At 36.2% G+C, this 21,349-nt stretch overlaps 1 protein-coding gene across 6 annotated transcripts in view; it reads right to left on the bottom strand.

The window, feature by feature from the left end:
* The window catches only part of COMMD10 (COMM domain containing 10), a 217,098-nt gene that overhangs the window by 70,818 nt on the left and 124,931 nt on the right, over positions 1 to 21,349 (bottom strand). The window contains exon 6 of one of the 6 annotated variants that reach the window (XM_037801221.1): positions 773 to 1,043. The exons of the other annotated variants lie outside the window; for them this stretch is intronic. Coding sequence (XP_037657149.1) covers positions 921 to 1,043 — 123 coding nt within the window. The 3' untranslated portion in view covers positions 773 to 920. Of the gene's footprint in view, positions 1 to 772; positions 1,044 to 21,349 lie in introns of those variants that run through there. 6 annotated transcript variants of the gene reach the window in all.

Below are 21,349 nucleotides of genomic sequence, written 5' to 3'. Positions count from 1 at the left end.
TAGTAATAACTACTGAAACATACATGGTGATGGGTCTCTATGATAACCTTTACTTAATTAATTAATTAATTCATTCATTCTACAAATATGAGCAGGGTGCTACATTAGGTGATTCTGAATTTACAGCTAAACAAGCAAACAACTACAATCCAACGTGATGAGTGCTGTAGTGGTTTGCTGTATATAATATTAGGAATGCTGTATGTCTGCTGTGTTTAAGTGGTTCACAAAGCAAGAATTTTGTCTTTTTCCTTAAACAACAATTCATCTGGTACTATGCACCAGTAACTGTTCTGCTTCTCTTTCATTCCTCCAGAAGAGAAACAGAGCTTAAGGTGGCCAGTGGTGTTATCTGAGAAGAGTTCAGGTGTCATATGAGCACCTGAATTTCTCTCCACTTGAATTTCTCTCTACTTTGTTAGATAAAAATGAGCACAAGGAAGGACAGCTAGAAAGTAGGAGGTCACTATATGAGGCCAGGGCAAGTCTCCTTCCAGATACAATAAAGAGAAGATGGAAGTGACAAGTGAATAAGGTACATAAATATGAGAACATAAATGTATACAGGTGAATGCAAAAAAAAAATGGAGGAGGAAATGGAATAGGTAACATTGGAAAAGGAAGAAAGATAAGTGGAGAAAGAAATATGGGAAGAGATAGGAGAGGCTGGGAAGGCAAAACAAAAATAGAAAGGAGAACAGAGAAAAGAATGAAGGCACAGAAAGGAGGGGTGAATAGAACCTTCTCCCTCCCTGAAATCTTCCTATCCTAAGCATAATGATGGATTGCTGCACCTTAATTACAAATTAACTCTTCCTGAGGAGACTGTTCATAAACATGATTCTTAAGTTGTGATATGTGGAATATTAAAAACACTTTCTAGTCTAACACTTAGGGGATCATCATGCCCCCCAAAATAGCTAGCCGGATAGGGCTGTTAGGAATTCTTCTACACAGTCACCCCTCCAGCCATGTAATATGGAGAACTTCAAGCAGACCTCGAGAAATTCCACTCTTCTCAAGAATGTCTCCCCCTCAGTCTTCTAGAAAGAAATCAGGAAAGAGGAATGGGTAAGAATAATCAATTGCAAAAACCAAGGTATCAAGTTCCAGTAAACCTGAATATTACTTAGGTTAAATTGGGTAATTCTATAAAGGAAAATAGCTAAGATTTCAAAAGCCAAGTCACTATTTCAAACCTGTAGCTACTGTGCCAATAAGATGGTGGTCCCTTTCTGCATAATGAAATCTTTATAAACTCTTGACTTACCAACCAAATGTACATAGAGAAAAATGACCCCACACTGCAAGATTAATTTTCCTTTAAAGATTTAATGCAAAGGAGGTCCAATTTGTGTTAGAACAGATCTTTTACATTTATTTTAGGGAAATTTCCTCATACTAGAAATGAGGAATCTGAGGCCTAATAAGATTAAGTGACTTGCTCAAGGTCTGGGGGCAGAGAAAGGGTTAGATCAGGGGTCTCAATTGCTAGGTTACTTTAGGACTACTATCAGAAAGTGATACAAAAAGAAGAATACGCCAAAGGAATTAGAATATGAAGCTGAGTATTGGGTTTAGTAAAAGGGATAGTAACTGCTTCCTTTTAACAGTGAAAAATGGCTTAAACACAGGTAGACTTCTCAAAAACAAAACAAAACAAAACAAAAAACATGGCTTCTACCCTTAAAAATAAAACTGAAGATACAGGACTAGGTTAGAGCCTAAAGTAAAACAAAAACAGCTTATTTCAGTCTATGAACTGATCAAAAGTTAGTGGCAAACTACAGATTCCTATACATCTGTAATTTTGTAAGCCACCATAAAATTTGACTGCACTATACCAGAGGAAAGAACTTCACTTGCTATTGATACAATCATTACCAAACATTGTCACAGATCATACATTAGAACATTTTTATTTAAGAAAGAAATAAAATGCAAGGTCTTCCTTAATGCTTTAAAACTCTCCCTCCCCCCATACCCTGCATTTAGTTAGTTTGTCCTTAAGTGAGGCTGGGGAAATTTAACCTCTGCAAGTACCTCTCAACCCTTGTGAACAAGTGCTTTCTAGTTTCTGTCTTACAGGAAAGAAGGCAGACCTATGGCACCTGGAGTCGTCTAGCTCTGTGCTACCTTCTATGGTAACCCTAACATTTGGAGATGTACACTCTTTGATAAGGAAAGTGATAATAGCTTTTAAGTGAATGCCCAGAGCTGCTACAGATTTCACAATTAATGAATATGAAGACTCTCACCATATTTGATGACAGATTACAGTTAACTGTGCAGTATGATTTAGGAAAAAAGTCATTAAAAAGTTCTGTTAAGGTATATAAATGTATATACTTGCCTGTCAATATAATCAGTAAATGTGGTAGCCAAATTGCTCTGGTCCATCAGACTTTAGTTCTGACTCTGTCACTAACTAACTCTGTGGTTTGGGGCATTTAAACTACTTCTCAGGAAATCCTTTCATCAAGCCTGGGAGGTTGACATTATCATTACCTTATAGGTAACGGAACTGGAACTTAGATTGAGTTATTTTCCCAAAGTAAAACAGATAGCAGCCTAATTCCAAAGCTTGTATTCTTTCCCACAACAGCCAGCTTCCAGAATTGGATCCCTAACAGGCACCTTCAGGCCAGCAGGAGTGGAGCAGGAAGGTAAGAAGATAGCTGTATAGGTATGCAGGGTTCCAGTCCTTCTACCCCTACTTCAACCAGAGAAGTTGCCTGTTACCGGTTTTTATACTGACTTTAGGGTAAGAATTTGTTGGAAGAGAGGGTTCTGTAGCATAAAATACATGGCACCACAATCTTAAGTTTCATTACAAGAGGGGGGCAAAAATAGTGTTGAGGGAAGATAAAGATGGTAAAGAATTATTCTAACTGGAAAGGCTTTGAAAAAGAAGTGGCATTTGCGGTGGACCTTAAAACGCAAACAAAATTCTGATTAAGTTGAGGGAGTCCATATGGGGCCACAGTTAATGAAGGCACTTGAGTTTTCAAATGGTCATTAAAATGTTTGTTTTTAAAATGTTTCCTTTAATTCCCCCATTTTTGTTTATAAAATAATGCCTTGGACAGGAATTAAGAGCATAGTGTGAAGTGATTTCCCAAAGAGTACTATTAATGGAAAAAGAAACTTGTCATATTTTAAAAATATGATAAATACTGACCACAATATGAATACAGGAAAGTACAGCTGTAGCTACTACACTCTGAAGTATATACCATACCTGATATGATTTCAGTTTTTTTAAGACCACCAGACTACAGTCAGAAGAAAAGCCAAGACCAGGTTCTCTAAATTTGCATTAGGAACAGGTACTGTCATAGTTAACAAAAACTTCAAATTTCATTCTTTTAACCTGAACTGGAGAATTTCTTGTATACACTGCCAGGAAATGTTGCCTATAGATGTGATCGCTTAGATGACTTGATTTTTGAAATAATGACTGTTCCGGTTTGCTAAAACTGCTGAAATGCAATATACAAGAAATTGATAGGCTTTTATAAATGGGATTTATGAGGTTACAAATTTACAGTTCTAAGGTCATAAAAGTGTCCAAACTAAGGCATCAACAAAAGAATACCTTCAGTGAAGAAAGGCCAATGGCATCTGGAACACCTCTGTCAGAGCTGGGAAGGCACATGGCTGGCATCTGTTGGTCCTTTGCTCCTGGGTTGCATTGCTTTCAGCTTCTGATTCCAATGGCTTTCTCTTTAAGCATCTGTGAGTTTTTAGCTTCTCTGGGGCAGTCTGGGTTTCATCTTTTAGCTTAGCATCTCCAAACTTCTTTCCATCTGTATCTCCAAGTGTCTGGGTCTGCGTCAGCTCTGAGCTCACTCTCCTTGAGCTCTCTTAAGGAACTCCAGTAAACTAATTAAGAGCCACCTTGAATGGGCGGGGTCCCACCCACAATAGGTCTGCCCCCACAAGAGTGGATTAAAAGAACATAGTCTTTTAAAGGGTGCATAACAGATTCAAACCAGCACGATAACTTTAAAGAAAATTTTAAAAAATAATAAAATATAAGAGTTTCTATTTTTTGAGGCCTATTTTTGGTATGCAACTTTTTGAACAAAACTCAGAAAACTGGGACATTGGAAAAATAAATGTTATTTAGAATACATAGAAAATTTACCAAAATATAGAGTGAATAAATCTGTAGGATATTTGAGACAAAGAAAGAATACTGGATAAAACCTAATAAAGTTATGCTCAATGGCCTGAGCTGTTAAAAAAGAGTAAGTTATTCTTGTATTTATTTCTATTTAGTGTCTCATTTATGAAGCAATCATATATCTAACTGGTGTTTAGTTTGGGCTAAGTTAAAATCTTTTACACTAAACATTCTTCTTCTTCTTATTATTATTATTATTTTGCATTTAAAATAACCAAAGTTCTCAACTAACCCAGGCTATATTACTTTATATTGCCACACAAAATTGTACATCAAGCAGATAATGTCTTCTCTTGCCGGACAAACTAACTGTGCTTATATTCTGTTGCATAAACAATCCCACATTCGTTTATAAACTGTCATATTTTATTCTCTACTTGTTTCAGATATGAACAGTTTGTTTCCCAAATTAGATGATAAACTTCTTTAGGGCAAAATCATACTGTCTTCTTCTTTTGTATCCTTTAGCAGCTAACACAGTGTTGAGCTATAGAACAGCTCAGTGAACGCTTCTTGAATTGATCAGTATCCTCAATCATTGCCATTTCTTTTCTCCGAAGTATAGCTGAATAGATTTAATGCTGTGGCACTGCCAGTTTTTATGCATTTGTCTCGCTTCTTTGACCACCTAGCTAGAAGGCGGCAAATTCAATCTTTACATTTATTCAACCATTGCTGCTTCTGCCAGGATTATCAAACACAATGACAATCAATACAAGTTCAAGAATACCTGTCACCTAGAGATTGAACTCAAAATAACCTATATCAGACTTAGTCGTTATTAGTCTGTGCCAGACCCAAAACAAATGATCAATATTAAATATAAGTCCACTGCCTGTATCTTTCTAAAAGTATGAATAAAAACTAAATAGTAAAAAATGATTATATTTAAAATAGATAAATTGTAAGTGCTCTCTACATATTGGCTCTTCTATGAAGGTGAAAGTAAATCCGTTCTTTTAAAGTGAAACAACTCTACTCCAAATTGTAATGTTCATGGGAAGATATTTATTTTATACTTTTTCACAAAATAAAATAATCTACTTTATCTTATATAGAACAAACCTATCCCAAGATGGGAGTCAAAATCAAAAAGATGATTCTTACAATAAGTAAGTTTCCAAATACAAGAATATGTCTCAGTGCTTATTTACTACAGTAATTTTTATTTGCCAACGCAGAAGATTAAACTGAATTATGAAGTAGTGGTTAAATCTTGTTGATAATCAGGGCTGTTATGACATGGAATTGACAAGGAGATAGTCACAGTGATCCTAAGAGGTCCTGCTTTAATAAGCTTGAGAGAAAAAGGACTTAATTGTTATTTGTAACCATTTACTTCATGATAAACCCCTATTTATGCAACTATGAAAGCATTCATTTAAAACCACAGCGGGACTATATTATCTCTTGAGGTTTAATTGAAACTTCGAAAAATAAAACAAAGCAGTGACTTATTAAAGGTTCTTTGACAACTATACTTTAATATAAAAAACAAATTTTCCAATACCTGTTAAAACCTATAATAATTTTTTCTTGAAATAAGAAAAAAGTTACATTTGGAAGTGATAAAATGTGATATTTCCTTACTTTACTTTGCTTAAATTAATTTAAATTAAAATTAACATCTAGCTTTTGTCATTGTGCAAAATCAAGATGAATAAATAAAATTTTGCTTTATTTTTTAAAATTCTTCCTAGAGTATGAATGATGGCAGCCATTAAAATGGTGGTTTTGTGGCTGACACCAAACTATATTTCATTTCTCCCAGCCCAATTTTTAATAGTGAATTAGAAGCATATTTTTTAAATCAAACCATCACAGTGGCATATCTATTTAGCAGAAGATTTCTTATCTGCACCAACCTTTAATGGCAAAATTAAGAACTTCATTTAAGGAGCGCAGGGATGAAGCCAAAGACTCACCTAAGAGTCATAGTGACAGAGTACCTGTATTCAGATTTATCACCACAATGAACAAAAAAGAACTTTTAATCCTATTTCCTATAAAAGATTTTAAACTCCATTGAAATACAATGATATGTGCGTAATTCTGATGACCTTTTATTCCTTCCCTTGCCTTGTTGGCATTTATAACATGACCTAGTTCGGCTAAAATTACCATAGTGAAAAAGTAGCTGCAGTGTGATAAGTGATTTTACCTAGACATGATGTCTGGCTCCCACTGGTAAACATGTACTGATGTCCCTGGGTGAGAGAGACTAATTCTTTCTACTTGTCTTTTTCATGATGAAAGGCAAGGATAGTGACTTTTTAAAATTCCTTGCTTCTAATCTGAGAAATTGAAAAGCTGTGAATGCTCAGCATCACCTATCAAGTCAGAAAACTAAGCCCTGTAATAACACGAAGAAAAAATATACACTGAAGCCAATACCTTGGGAAATGAAGATAACAGGACTGAAATCACCCAGGAGGGTGGTCTTAGTATTTCTGTCCATGTTCCCTGCTCCCCAGAGGTAATAGTATACTGGCAGCTGGGGGGCATATGGGACAAAATATAAATGTGGAATTTCAAAAACTATTATACTAAATAGTATATTTAGTATGATAAAGTGGCAAGAAGTATGAACTGAATAAAAATTCCTTGCAGGTCATACCAGATCAAAGACATTTTTAAAAAAGGGTAATTTTAAAGATCCTGTGATGGATGGGAAAAGAAAAATAGAAGAGTACCTAAAATGAACTGATGGAGAAAAAAGAGGATTTGTAATCATAATCAATTTACTGGAAAGTTATTAAAATGACTGGTGAGAATAATGTTTGCTCAAAAGAGCCCACACCATGTTGATTGAGATGGGAGCTCCATTAAGGAGGCAGCTAGATAAGAGACTCAGGGCCCTGAAGGAAGGAAAAAAGATCACCATGGAATTCATGATAGTGACACTTTTTAAGTGACCAACTCTCATTTACACCAAGGATGGCAAATCTGTGGTAGAGACAGAAAAGGATCCTGCTTACCACCCTTGTGAACCAGGAATGCAAAAGAGAGTAAGAGTGACTTGTTGATGAGTGTGCATTAGAGCAGTAACCTTACCTACACCTTGAACCTGGGGCAGAGGAACAATGTGAAAAATAGCAAGAAATGAAGTAAAGTTTGAAAAAAGAGTTTTAGCTCAGTAATCTGACTACATTTAAAACCCTTACTGGTATATAGGGCTTCTTCCACAGTTACATATTACTGTTGTTATTACTAAATATGGAATACAAGTGCAGCTGAAGCTAATCTAGAATTCAGAGGTGCCTGGATATCTGCAGTAGGATGGTATGATAGAGCTGGTGACTGACACAGGTCTGCTTGTATGAACTGACTTGCACAGGGAGTAGAAACCTGAGAGCAGCATACTTCTGAGTAGGAGTTGTGGGGAGGATATCAAAAGGAATAAGGCTGGACCTATGTGAAGAGGTCTGTAGACAACAGTTGTTTTTAGAAAGGACTCTGTGAGACATGGATTCCAAGCACTGCATTAAAGACTAAATTTGAATGCAATGTCATTTTGGAAGCTCTAGAATTTGCATCTGTGAGAGCATCAGAAGGCAGCATCTGCAGTAAGGAAGGAGCTACAATGGGCATAATTAGGGAGGTGGTGATGAGGATCTGACTTCGTGTGACCACATGAAACTACAAGAGTAAAGGAACATGTGTAAATTGCACACTAATGAAATGGCCCCAGGGGCTAAAAGAATTAACTGGGGTACATTTTTGCAGGAAGGTAGAAGCATTACATTATACAGGTAGGACATGAACTAATATAACTGATTTATTACCATTAATGTGACTGTAATGTAAATTCCCAAATTGGTGTGGCATGGGATACACCTAAAATTGGAGAATGCTTAGAAGAGCCGTCTTCTCCCCCATGTCCCTCTTTATAATATCCTGAATGGTGCTGTTGAGTGGTGGTAGTGGTAGTGGTCTTGACAATGATGATGAAAACCACAATAACTATTATCTGTCTAGTGCTAGCCACTGTGAAAAACACTTTTATTTTAACTCATTTAATTCTCACAATAACGCTATGAGGTAGGTATCACTATTATTTCATTTTATTAATAACAGAACTGAGCTTAGCTGACTAAAGAATGTATCCAAGGTTACATGGAAGTTAAATGGTGGCAACAGCTTAGAGAAGTTTTGGCAAGACCTCTGTTCAAAAAGTGTTCTGTTTGGCAGTTTCTCCAAGAGTAAAAACCTAAGAACATCAGTAGCCAAGACAAGAAGCAAAAAAGGGCCAAGGCCCCTCTCTCTCTCTAACTGAGCCACCTAAACAGGTGAACTCACTGCCCTCCCCCCTACTTGGGACCCAACTCCCAGAATTGTAAATCTCCCTGGCAACGCAGAATATGACTCCCGGGGATGAATCTGGACCTGGCATCGTGGGACTGAGAGTATCTTCTTGACCAAAAGGGGGATGAAAAATGAGACAAAATAAGTTTCAGTGGCTGAGAGATTTCAAATGGTATCGAGAGGTCACTCTGGTGGACATTCTTATGCACTATATAGATAACTCCTCTTAGGTTTTAATGTATTGGAATAGCTAGAAGTAAATACCTGAAACTACCAAACTCCAACCCAGCAGTCTGGACTCCTGAAGACAATTATATAATAATGTAGATTATAAGGGGTGACAGTGTGATTGTGAAGACCTTGTGGATCACACCCCCTTTATCTAGTGTATGGATGAGTAGAAAAATGGGGATAAAATCTAAAGGACAAATGGGGGGGGATGGGGGGATGAGTTGAGTGTTCTTTTTTCACTTTATTTTCTATTCTTGTTCTGGTTCTTTCTGATGTAAGGAAAATGTTCAGAGATAGATTGTGGTGATGAATGCATAACTATGTTATCATACTGTGGACAGCTGATTGTATACCATGGATGATTGTATGGTGTGTGAATGTATCTCAATAAAACTGAATTTAATTAAAAAAAAAAAAAAAGGGCCAAGGCAATGAACCGTGTCCTCAATCTCCATCCTGAGGCTGACCAGGAAAAGAGAACTCAAATATTCTGAGCAGAGCTGTGTAGTACTTAAAATATTTCTACAGTATGCCAGAATTTTCCCATTGTTCTACCCATGCCGGGAAAAATAATTACTTTTCAGAATAAGGAAAGAGTACGAATTTCCTGAAATTTAAGTGACTTGGGGTGAGGACAAGAAATGAAGATTCTTTAAGTCTTATCAGGATGATCCCTTGTTTCCTCTCAAACCTTAGAAACTCAGTGTTCCACAGTTCACGAATGAGAGTACAAATCCCACAACCCCAAGACTCTCCTCACAACCTGAATACATGAATATACCCCATGGTCTGTATTCCACTTCAGTCACAACCACAACTCAGTTTCTAAAAGTTAAAGGAGGAAAAACTGTTCACCACTTGATCATAAAAATTCTCTGTATCTACTCCAAAGGAAATATACTACACGAATTCCTCAAAATAAATACTAAGTGGTAAGCATACATGACACAAAAGGTTGCAAATGAGAAGACCAAATAGAAAATGTTCAAACTAGTTTATGTATAATCATTTAAAGAGGATAAATCTATTACCTTTAAGCAAGTTGAAATTCAGTTGATAAGTAGTCTGGAACACAAGCACCTAAATTTTTAAGATACATTTACAGTCTAATGTTACATACTGAATGCCATATTTAATAGCAGCAAAATAAATTTATGGCCACATTTAAAATGCCAGACTAGATAAAAATCAATTACATTTTAAAGGTTCTTTCCCCCCCATAGACTCTCTGGCTTAAGCTGAACTATTTGTCAAAAAAAAAAGTAACTTTCATTCGAGCATTTGAAAAACTGAATTCTTATAACGGACCAGTGTGCTTAGGCCTGGTTGTCCAGGGTGAAGACAGACAGACTGGTCTCTTACTCTCATGAAACCTAAATTTTAGAAATATAGACAAAAATACAAGAAAATAGACAAAATAAGATGTAATAAATTGCACAAAGGAAATTAACAATGGCCAAGGTTAGGTATGGTGCTCATGGTGTGCCTCTCTAAGGACATGTGCTGGTTTGAATGAATTATGTCCCCCAGAAAAAGCCATATTCTTTGATGCAATCTTGTGGGGCAGACATTTTAGTGCTGATTAGACTGGAATCCTTTGAGCGTTTCCATGGAGATGTGACTTACCCAACTGTAGGTGATAACTCTCATAATTCCCATGGAGGCGTAGCCCCACCCATTCAGCATGGGCCTTGATTACTGGAGCACTATATAAGCTCAGACAGAAGGAATGAGCTTGTTACAGCGCAGAGGAACACTGAAGAATGCACAGGAGCTGAGAAGAGGAGCTGCAGATGAGAGACAGTTTGAAGACGGCCATTGAATGTAGACTTTTGCTCCAGAGAAGCTAAGAGAGGAAAAATGCCCCAAGAGCAATTAAGAGTGACATTTTTGAGGAGCTGCAGCTTAGAGAGGAACATCCTGGGAGAAAGCCATTTTAAAACGAGAACTTTGGAGCAGACGCCAGCCACATGCCTTCCCAGCTAACAGAGGTTTTCCGGACACCATTGGCCATCGTCCAGTGAAGGTACTCAACTGTTGATGCATTACCTTGGACACTTTATGGCCTTAAGACTGTAACTGCGTAACCAAAAACCCCATTTATAAAAGCCAATCCATTTCTGGTGTTTTGCATCCCGGCAGCATTAGCAAACCAGAACAGGACATAACATTTCAGTTGAGATATAAAGTGAAAGAATGAGTTAGCCATGTGCAGAGCTAGAGAAAGAGTTTCAGACAGATGAAAAAGCATGTGAAATAAACTGCCGCAGAAAAATCCTAGTGTGTAAAGAACTACAAGAACACCAATGTGTTTGTAGCCAGTGAAGATCAGGCTGGAGAGCTAGAGGCATAAGATCAGACTAAGCATCATAACCCACAGAAGAGTCTGGATTATATTCTAAGTACAATAGAGAGTTAGAAATAAGATGGATAAGCAGGGAGTGATATGATACAAATAACATTTGAAGAAGCACAACTTTAAATTCTGTAAAAATGGATTATAGGAGACACAGTGGGAGTCAGGAAAGATAAAGGATGAGGCTGATAGTTTATAAGAGATGAAAGTAGATTCAAGATAATATTTGGATAGAGAACCATTAAGACTAAGAAATGGGTGGGGTATAAGGGTGAGAAATTAAGGAATGACTCGTAAGTTTCTACCTTGAATAACTTTAAGGTATATTTTGCCAAAAATTGTTCAAAACAAACATCGAAGTCTTAGAACACTCAAAAAGTCATTTAGAAAAACAGCCAAGATTTAGAACAGTATTTAAAATACCCTACTAATTAAAGAAAGAAGGAAGAGAGGGAAAGGAAGGAAGGAAGGTGTACTGGTTTAGATGTATTATGCCCCCCAAAATGCCATTATCTTTGATGCAGTCTTGCATGGGCAGGAAACATATTGGTGTTGATTGGGTTGGAGACTTTTGATTGGATGTTTCCTTGGAGATGTGATCACTCAACTGTGGGCAAGTTCTTTCATTGGAGAATTTCCATGGAGGTTTGGCCCCGCCCATTCAGCATGGGCCTTGATTAGTTTACTGGAGCACTATATAAGCTAAGACACAAGGAGCAAGCTTGCTATAACCAAGAGGGACACCTGAAGAATGCCCAGGATCTGAGAGGAGCTGCAGTTTACAGAGACATTTTGGAGACGGCTGTTGAAAGCAGACTTTTGCTCCGGAGAAGCTAAGAGAGGACAAACACCCCAAGAGCAACTGAGAGTGACATTCTGAAGAGGAGCTGCAGCCTTGAGAGGAACATCCTAGAAGAAACCAATTTTGAAACCAGAATTTGGAGCAGATGCCAGCCATATGCCTTCCCAGCTAACAGAGGTTTTCCAGATGCCATTGGCCATCCTCCACTGAAGGTACCTGACTGATGATGCATTACCTTGGACACTTTATGGCCTTAAGACTATAACTGTGTAACCAAATAAACCCCCTTTTATAAAAGCCAATCCTTTTCTGGTGTTTTGCATTCTGGCAGCATTAGCAAACTAGAACAGAAGGGAAGGAAGGAGGGAGGGAGGGAGGTGGGGCACACTAATATCCCAACCTTATGTTATGATACTAGACAAGGTATGATACACTATATCTAAACGGACTCTTGTTATTTATCTGCCCATCTACAGATTTATTTTTCATATACTAGCAACTGGCATAACAAGCATGCTCTACATTTAGAACCCATGTTTGAAATAATCATCTTCAGTTGTTAAAAACCACATGTATATACTTACTGATATTTCATTTTAAGTAAATTTTTACATAAATATTTTTTTCTTGTAAACACTCTGAGACTTAGGGGTGTCGGGGAAGTTGTGCATGCTAATCAAATCTAGACAATCAGAGTAAGAAAATGTTGTACCATAATTATTAGGGGAGATGGTTTCTTGAAAGTGAAATGCGGGAAGCTGCATCACTGGAAGTTTTTTTGAGGTAGGGAATAGAATTAGAGGTAGCGAAATAAGCAATGAGCCAAGATTTAGTGGACTTCGGTTCAAAAACTAGTTCTGATACTACAAATTAATATTTACCCAAGTAAAGTATCACTTCCTCTGGTTATACTTAAGTTTTTTCACCAAATAAATAAATAAATAAATAAATAAATAAATAAAATGGGTTTTAGTACTAATCACTTGTTACCTTCCAGCTCTAAAACACAATAATTTTATGAAATTACATTTAGAATAGTAAAACATAGAGACGTTCCAGTCTTATAACAGAAATCAATTTCCACATGTAAATAGGGGTATTAATACATATGAAATACAAAGTACAATGATATATTGTTTTATATTGTTTTATTGGTTTAAACTATGAACAATTCAATAAATTCTGAGTGCATATTAGGTACAATGCTAGTAACCATAGGAAACATCAAAATGGATTAGCTTACAACAGAGTATCCAGTAACAGTGTGATACAAAATTTTTCTTTGGGAAAATCTAAATATTTTCAATTGCTTTTTTTTTCTAGGTTATCCTATAACCTAGATTTAACAAAGATCTATGAATACTGAAACTTCATATAAATATATATATATTTAGATGCTGGGGTGTTGGAATAGCTGGAAGGAGGTAAAGGACATGGTGCAACTCTAACCTATAACATTCTTTGAAATTTGCTCTATAGCTACTCATTGAAATTGTGCTTTGAAAGTTTTTATCTTCTGTATATACCCTATATTTCATAATAAGGAAAGAACTGAAACTGTGGAACTGCAACCCATAACAATTTTTGAAATTACCTACATAATTGCTTGTTGAGCTGTACATCGAAAGTTAACAACTTTCTGTATGTATGCTATATTTTTCAATAATGAAATAGCTGAAGTTATGGAACTGTGACTCATGACATTCTTTGAAATTTACTCTCTAACTACTTGTTAAACCATGCTTTGAAAATAATCACTCTTATGTATATGTTATAGATGTATAATGTTAAAGTTATTTATGTTATTGTTATATAAATATTAAAGTTCACAAAAAAGAATGCATTAAAAAAAGAGTAAATTAGCTAAAATAGAAATTTGACCCTTTAAATAAAGAGAAGCATAAACTGTAAACATAAATTTGGAATAGTTGAGGTATAAGTTAATATCTAAAAAATTCACTTAAATTTTATTAAATATTTAAAGGTCTGTTTTTTGTTGTGTGGCATAGTATTTAAATATACTATTTAAAACCAATAGGGGTGAAGAAGTTCAACTTCTGGTAATGATGGAGTACTGACATATGATAAAATACTAGATTAAAACAAAAAAAAAAACAAACAATGTAAAGACACTGGAAAAATTCAAAAGCAAACATAGCCTTACGAGAATTTAATTTTGAAAAATGAAAGTGGAAGGGGTAAGAAATGAGAGTTTGTCACTTACTGGTCTAAGGGCTCTAACCAAGCTCCATAGCTAAAGCTGCAGAAAATGGAGGAGTTAAAAAAAAATGCAGCATTACTGCCTAATGATGACAGAAAGTAGAATTTGGAAAAGCAGCTGATCATTTAAGGGGAAATCTTGGCAGCATGCCAACCACAGAAAGCATGAGACCCAACTTCAGGGTATAAACTACATTAATCCTTAGCTAAAAACTAAATTATGCATTATCAAAGGAAACTCAGGAATCCTGTAGAAGTAGGAAGAGGAAGAGACTAGATTTGTGTATCTGTAATGCTTTTATTAACTAAGTGCATTTATCAATCATTTGCAGCTTAAGTGGGAGAAAGATGAATCTGGACAGGCTTAAAGTGTTGAATGAGTATAGCCCCTAAAGCCAGTGCAGCTGCTGTCAATTAGGAGAAAAGAAAAAAAAACCCCAACAAAAACAAACAAAACAAAAAAAGACAAAGAAGATGAAGAAGACAAAGATGGCGATGAGGAAGAAGAAAGGGTGATCCCTATCCTTGCCCACATCCTTGTGCCTACTGCCAAGTTTTTCAGGCACAAGGCACTTCTACAGGAGTTCAGGCTAAAAAGCAAAAGTGGGTAGCTATAAGCAGGGGAGAAAGTTTGCAGTTTGAATCCAAGCAAGTTAACTACCTACTAGAACAAAAAACCAAGGTCCTCAAAAGAATATGACAGAACCCAGAGTCACATCAACATATAATCTACAATGTCCAGTTTTCAATGAAAAAAAAAAAAAAATCTTAGACATGCAAAAAACAAGAAAGTGTTACTTACACTCAAGAAAAAAGGCAGTCAACAGAAATGACTCTAAGTGGGATCATATGCTTAATATAGCAGATAAAAGAATTCAAAGCAGCTGTTATAAATATGTTCAGAGTTCAATGAAACATGCTATCAGTGAGTGAACATAGAGAGAACCTCAATAGAAAAATGGAAACTATCAAAAACGGAAATTCTAGAGCTGAAAGAAACAATAACTGAAATAAAATAGTCACAAGAAAGGATAAACAGCAGATTAGAGACGGCAGTGGAAGAATCAGTAAACTTGAATACGGACTGATAGAAATTACCCAATCCAAAAATCAGAAAGAGAAAAGAATGAAGTAAAATGATCAGAAGAACATCAGAACTCAGTGGGATAATATGAAGTGATCCAACATATGTGTAGTTAGACCTTCAGCAGAACAGGTGAAAAGAAGAAAATATATTCATAGACATAATGGCTAAAAATTTCCCAAAACTGATAGAAAACATTAGGTGAAGGTCCAAGAAGTTCACTGATATCCAACTAGGCAAAACACAAGGAAAATATATTCCAGAAATAACTAGCGAAAATATTGAGAGCTGAAGATAAAGAACAACTCTTGAAAGGTGCCAGAAAAAAATGACATATTCCATATAGGGGAAAAATTAAAGACTGACAGCTGAATTCTCATCAGAAAGTATGTGATCTAAAGGAACTGGAACAATACATTCAAAGCATACAAAGAATTCTATCTCCAGGAAAGCAATCTCTCAATAATAAAAGCAAAATAAGGACATACTCAGTTAAATAAAACTGAGAGTGTGTTGCCATTGGATCTCAGCTATAAGAAATGCTAACAGAAATTCTTCAGTCTGAAGAGAACTGACACTAGATGACAACTGAGAGCTATAGGAAAGAAGAAAGCAAATATATGGATAAATACAGAGGATTATATATAATTTTTCCTTTCGTCTTTTAATTAAAAATATGACTATAAAGCAAAAGTGCAACACTGTATTAATATGTCAATTAAAGGTATGAATGTATTAATAGCATGAAGGAAGGGTATATAGTTGAAATACACAGTTGAAAGATTCCTATATTTTACATGAAGTAATTAGAAATTACCCTAAATAGATCAGGGCAAGATTAAATGTATAATATAATCCTTGGAGCAACCATTAAAAACTGATGCAAGGAGGAATACCTAGAATGTCAACAGAGAAATTAATATAAAATACTAAAAATATATGATTAAGGTCTCAAACCAAATAATTTAAGCTTCTAACCTAATAAAACAGGAAAACAGCAAATTAAGCCAAAACAAGCAAAAGGAAATAAATAAAGATCAGGCTGAAAAATATAGAAATAGAAAACAGAAAGACATCAGAGGAAAATCAGTGAACCAAAAATTGGTTCTTTGACAAATCACAAATTGATAAAGTTTTAGCTATACTGACCAAGAAAACAAAAAGAGAAAGCACATATTACCAAGATCAGAAATGAAAGAGGATAGATACATCACTGCTGTTCTACAGAAATTAAAAGGATTATAAAGACTATTATGAACAACTTTTTACCAATAAATTAGGCAATTTCAATAAAATGGAGAAATTCCTAGAAAGGCACAAATTATCAAAACTGATGAAAGAGAAGATCTAAATAGATCTTACAAGTAAATATTGAATTAGTAACTTAAAATATTCCTACACAGAAAAGCCCAATCTAAATAGATCTTACAAGTAAATATTGAATTAGTAATTTAAAATATTCCCACACAGAAAAGCCCAAACATAAGATAGTTTCACTGATGAATTGTACCAAATATTTAAAGAAAAAAAAATACCAACCCTACACAAAATGCCTCATAAAATAGAGGAGGGGACACCTTCCAACTCATTCAGTGGGACTATTACTACACTGATACCAGAGCCAGACAAAAATATCAGCAGAATTACAGGGCTTTTCAGAGCCTCTCCAGACCCTATCCCAGGCCCACTGGAGCTGGTTTACATCCCCTGCATGGGAACCCAGCCTGGTTTTGGCTAACAAATATGGACAACCCAATGGTCAAAGCAGTGCCCTAAAACAAATCCAGTTCTTGCTGGCTAGTGAAAAGCAGTGCACTCTGGGCCAGGTGCTGGCTGGGGAAGGTGAATCTCTGTCCTGCAGACCAAGGCCTTTCACACAGGAGCATGGGAATCACCAGACACATTGTGCCCACAGGTGGGGTCTCAGCCAAAGTGCACAGTGCCCACCCCCTACCACCAGAGTCAGTGGCCTGCAGCATAACAAGAGAACTGTGGCCTTGAGTGGATTGTTGCATGGTTGGGCCCTGGCCAAGCAAGCTGCCACAGTCAAGGAGAGGCAGGCTTGTGGGGAAGAAGTGGCCCAAGAGTGCTATCTGCTGGGAAGACAGGAAAAGTGCAGTCTGGAAAACTGCTTTTCTGCAAATCCCCTAATGGACTTCCAAGGAGGGCTGCAACTCCTGTGTGAGGAACTGGCCCTGGTTTGGCTGGAACTACGGACAAACCAAGTGCCAAGGGAGACCGTCAATGCAAACCCAAGCAACTACAAAATCTAAGATGAGTGAGGGAAATCAACTTCCAAAATAACCTTACCAAGATATTCAAATGCTGAGAAATGAACAAAAAAATCACAAAGCATGAGAAGATGCAAGAAGATACGGTGAAACCAAATGACCAAATTAAAAAGCCAGAGGAGAAACAGAATTTGGAACTACTAATCAAAGATGTTCAAACGACTCTGCTAAATAAATTCAATGGGTTGCATAAAGACATAAAGGATATCATGAAAACATAAGAAGAGCATAAAGAAGAATTTGAAAGAATAAACAGAAAAATAGCAGGTCTAATGCAAGTGAAAGACACTGTACATCAAATTAAAAATACACTGGAGACACACAACAGAAGATTTGAAGAGTCAGAAGAAAGAATAAGCAAACTAGAGTACACACCAATGCATAAAAGAACAAATGGTGAAAAAGATGGAAAATTTTGAATTGGATCTCAGGGAACTGATTGACAACACAAAGCACATAAATATAAGAATCACTGGTGCCCCAGAAGGAGAAGAAAAGGGTAAAGGCCTAGGAAGATTATTTGAGGAGATAACAGGGGAAAACTTCCCAAACCTTATAAAGGACATAAATATGCAAATCAAAGCCCAACAAACTCCAAATACAATAAATTCAAGTAGACCCATTCCAGGACACATATTAATCAGACTGTCAAAAGGAGAGAGTACTGAAAGCAGCAAGAGAAAAGCAAATCACCACATTCAAGGGAAGCCAAATAAGACTAAGCGCTGACTAACCACTGGGAACCCCATGAAGGCGAGAAGACTGTGGTACAATATATTTAAGATTCTGAAAGAGAAAATCTGCCAACCAAGAATTCCTTATCTTGCAAAATTGTCCTTCAAAAGTGAGGGAGAGTTTAAAATATTCACAAATATAAACAAATGCTGAGAGAATTTAACAAGAGAGCTGCCCTGCAAGAGATACTAAAGGGAGTTCTGTTGGCCTAAAAAAAAAAAAAAAAAAAAAAAGACAGGAGAACGGTCTGGAGGAGGGCACAGAATTGAAGACTACTAGTACTAGTAAAGGTAACTTGAAGGACAGAGAGAGAGAGAAATTGATCTGACAAGTGAAAACCAAATGATAATATGACTCAATCAAGAACTGCCTTTACAGTAACAACATTGAATGTTAACAGATTAAACTACCTAATTAAAAAAAAACACATTGGCATAATGGATTAAAAGATATGATCCATCTATATGCTGTTTACAAGAGATTCATCTTAGACCCAAGGATACAAATAGGTTGAAAGTGAAAGGATGGAAAAAGATATTCCACACAAGTTGTAACCAAAAGAAAGGAGGAGTAGAGGAGTAGTACTAATACCAGACAAAATAGACTTCTAATCTAAGAGGCCATAGGAGACAAGGAAGGACACTATATATTAATAAAAGGGACAATTCACAAAGAAGAAATAACAATCATAAATGTTTATGCACCCAATAAAGGAGCTCCAAAGTACATGAGGCAAACGCTGGCAAAACTGAAGGGAGCAATACACGTTTCTACAATAATAGTGGGAGAATTCAATACACCACTGTTTTCTATAGATAGAACCACCAGACAGAGGAACAATAAGGAAATACAGAACCTAAACAATACAATAAATGAATTAGACCTAACAGACATATATAGATCATTGCATCCTAAAACACCAGTATATACATTCTTCTCAAGTGCTCATGAAACACACTCCAGGATAGATCATATGCTGGGGCAAAAAAAAAAAAAAAATAGGTCTTAATAAATTTATAAGGACTGAAATTATTCAAAGCACTTTCTCTGACCATAATGGAATGAAGCTGGAAATCAATAACCACCAAAAAAAGGGAACTTTCACAAATATATGGAGGTTAAACAACACACTTGTAAACAATCAGTGGGTTAAAGAAGAAATTGCAATAGAAATCAGTTAATATCTGGAGATGAATGAAAACAAAAATACAACATATCAAAACCTATGGATGGGGGTGGGGCAAGATGGCAGAGTGGTGAGGTGTGGAATTTAGTTTCTCTTCTTGGGCAGCTATTAAATAGCCAGGAACTGTATGGAACAGCTGTTTCAGGGATGCAGTGGGAAAAAATATTTGGAAAGCATATATCAGATAAGGGTTTAATATCCAGAATATACAAAGATACCCTACAACTCAACAACAGAAAAAAAAATATCCCAATTGTAAAATGGGCAAAAGACATGGAGAGACACTTTTCTGAAGAGGAAATACAAATGGCTAAAAAATATATGAAAAGATGCTCAACTTTACTGGCTATGAGAAATGCAAATCAAAACCACAATGAGATATCATCTCACACCTACTAAAATGGACATTATTTAAAAAAAAAAAAAAACAGAAAATTACAAGTGCTGAGAGTATGGGGAAAAACAGGCACACTTACTCACTGTTGGTGGAAATGTAGAATGGTGCAGCCACTCTCAAGGCAGTGTGGCAGGTCCTCAGGAAGCTAAGTATAGAACTGCCACATGATCCAGCAATTCTATTACTAAGTATATAGTCTGAGGAACTGAAAACTAAGACGTGAACAGACATTTGTAAACCAATGTTTATGGTGGCATTATTCATGATAGCCAAGAGATGGAAACAATCCAAATGTCCATCAACAGATGAGTTGATAAATTGTGGTATATACACATGATGGAATATTACACAGCTGTAAGACAGAACAAAGTCATGGAACATATAATAATGTGGATGAACCTTGAGGATGTTATGTTGAGCTAAGTTAGCCAGAAACAAAAGGCCAAATACTGTATGGTCTCACTAATAGGAATTAACATTAATGAGCAAACTTTGAGAGTTAAAGCTGAGAACACACATTATCAGGAAATAGGAAGAAGGTAGAGATCAGGCATTTGATACCAAAAGAGTGTAGAATATCCAACAGAATTGATTGTACAGATCCAGAAATAGCATAATACTGTGTGACGGTAGCACAATATTGTAAGTACACTGAACAAAGATGACTGTGAGTAAAGCTGAAAGAGGAGGGCTAGGGGCATGTATGACACCAGAGGGAAAGTCAGATGATATAGACTGGTACTGTATATCTTAGTGAAACCTAGAGTGGTCAATGATGGTGCCTAAATGTACAAATATAAAAATGTTTTTATATCTGGGAGAACAAATGAATGTCAACCCTGCAAGGTGCTGCAAAAGAGATGGTATTGGGGAAAAAATATAACCAATGCAAACTGGATTCTAAGGTTAGCACATTGTAGTATGCTTCCATTAAATGTAACAAAGACAATATACCAAAATTAAATGTCTATGTGAGGAGGATATAAGGGAGGGGTATGGGATTCTCAGTAGTGGTTTTGTTTTCTGACCTTATTATTGTATTGTATTGTATTTTTTATCTTTTTTATTATTCTTTTAAAAAATTTTTTTGAGTATGAATATGTTCCAGTGCTGATTGTGGTAATGAATGCAAAGCTATATGATGATACTGTGAAAAACTGAATGAACACTGTGGATGATTGTATGGTATGTGACTATATCTCTATGAAATTGCAGGGAAAATATAAACAGATGGATAAAAGTGCTGGAGAAAACATCGAGAGAAGGATGTTGGTGGGGAAGTAGAATGGTGTAGCCTATCTGGAGGACAGTGTGGTGGTTCCACAAGAAGCTAAGTAAGTGGGTACCATAAGGTCCTGCAACCTCACTATGGGGCATATTCTTGGAAGGTCTGAGAGCAGTGAAACGAACAGACATTGGCACATTGCTGTTTATGGCGGCAGTATTCATGATTTGCAATGGATAGAAGTGGCTTAAGGGTACATCAACTGATGAACACAATAGTGAACTGTGGTGTATGCATACAATAGGATATTGAGTGTCTGCAAGAAGTA

Source organism: Choloepus didactylus, chromosome 13 (assembly GCF_015220235.1).
Source record: "Choloepus didactylus isolate mChoDid1 chromosome 13, mChoDid1.pri, whole genome shotgun sequence".
In the NCBI taxonomy this organism is placed as follows: Eukaryota; Metazoa; Chordata; class Mammalia; order Pilosa; family Megalonychidae; genus Choloepus; species Choloepus didactylus.
This window is presented reverse-complemented; position numbering and strand designations above follow the sequence as displayed.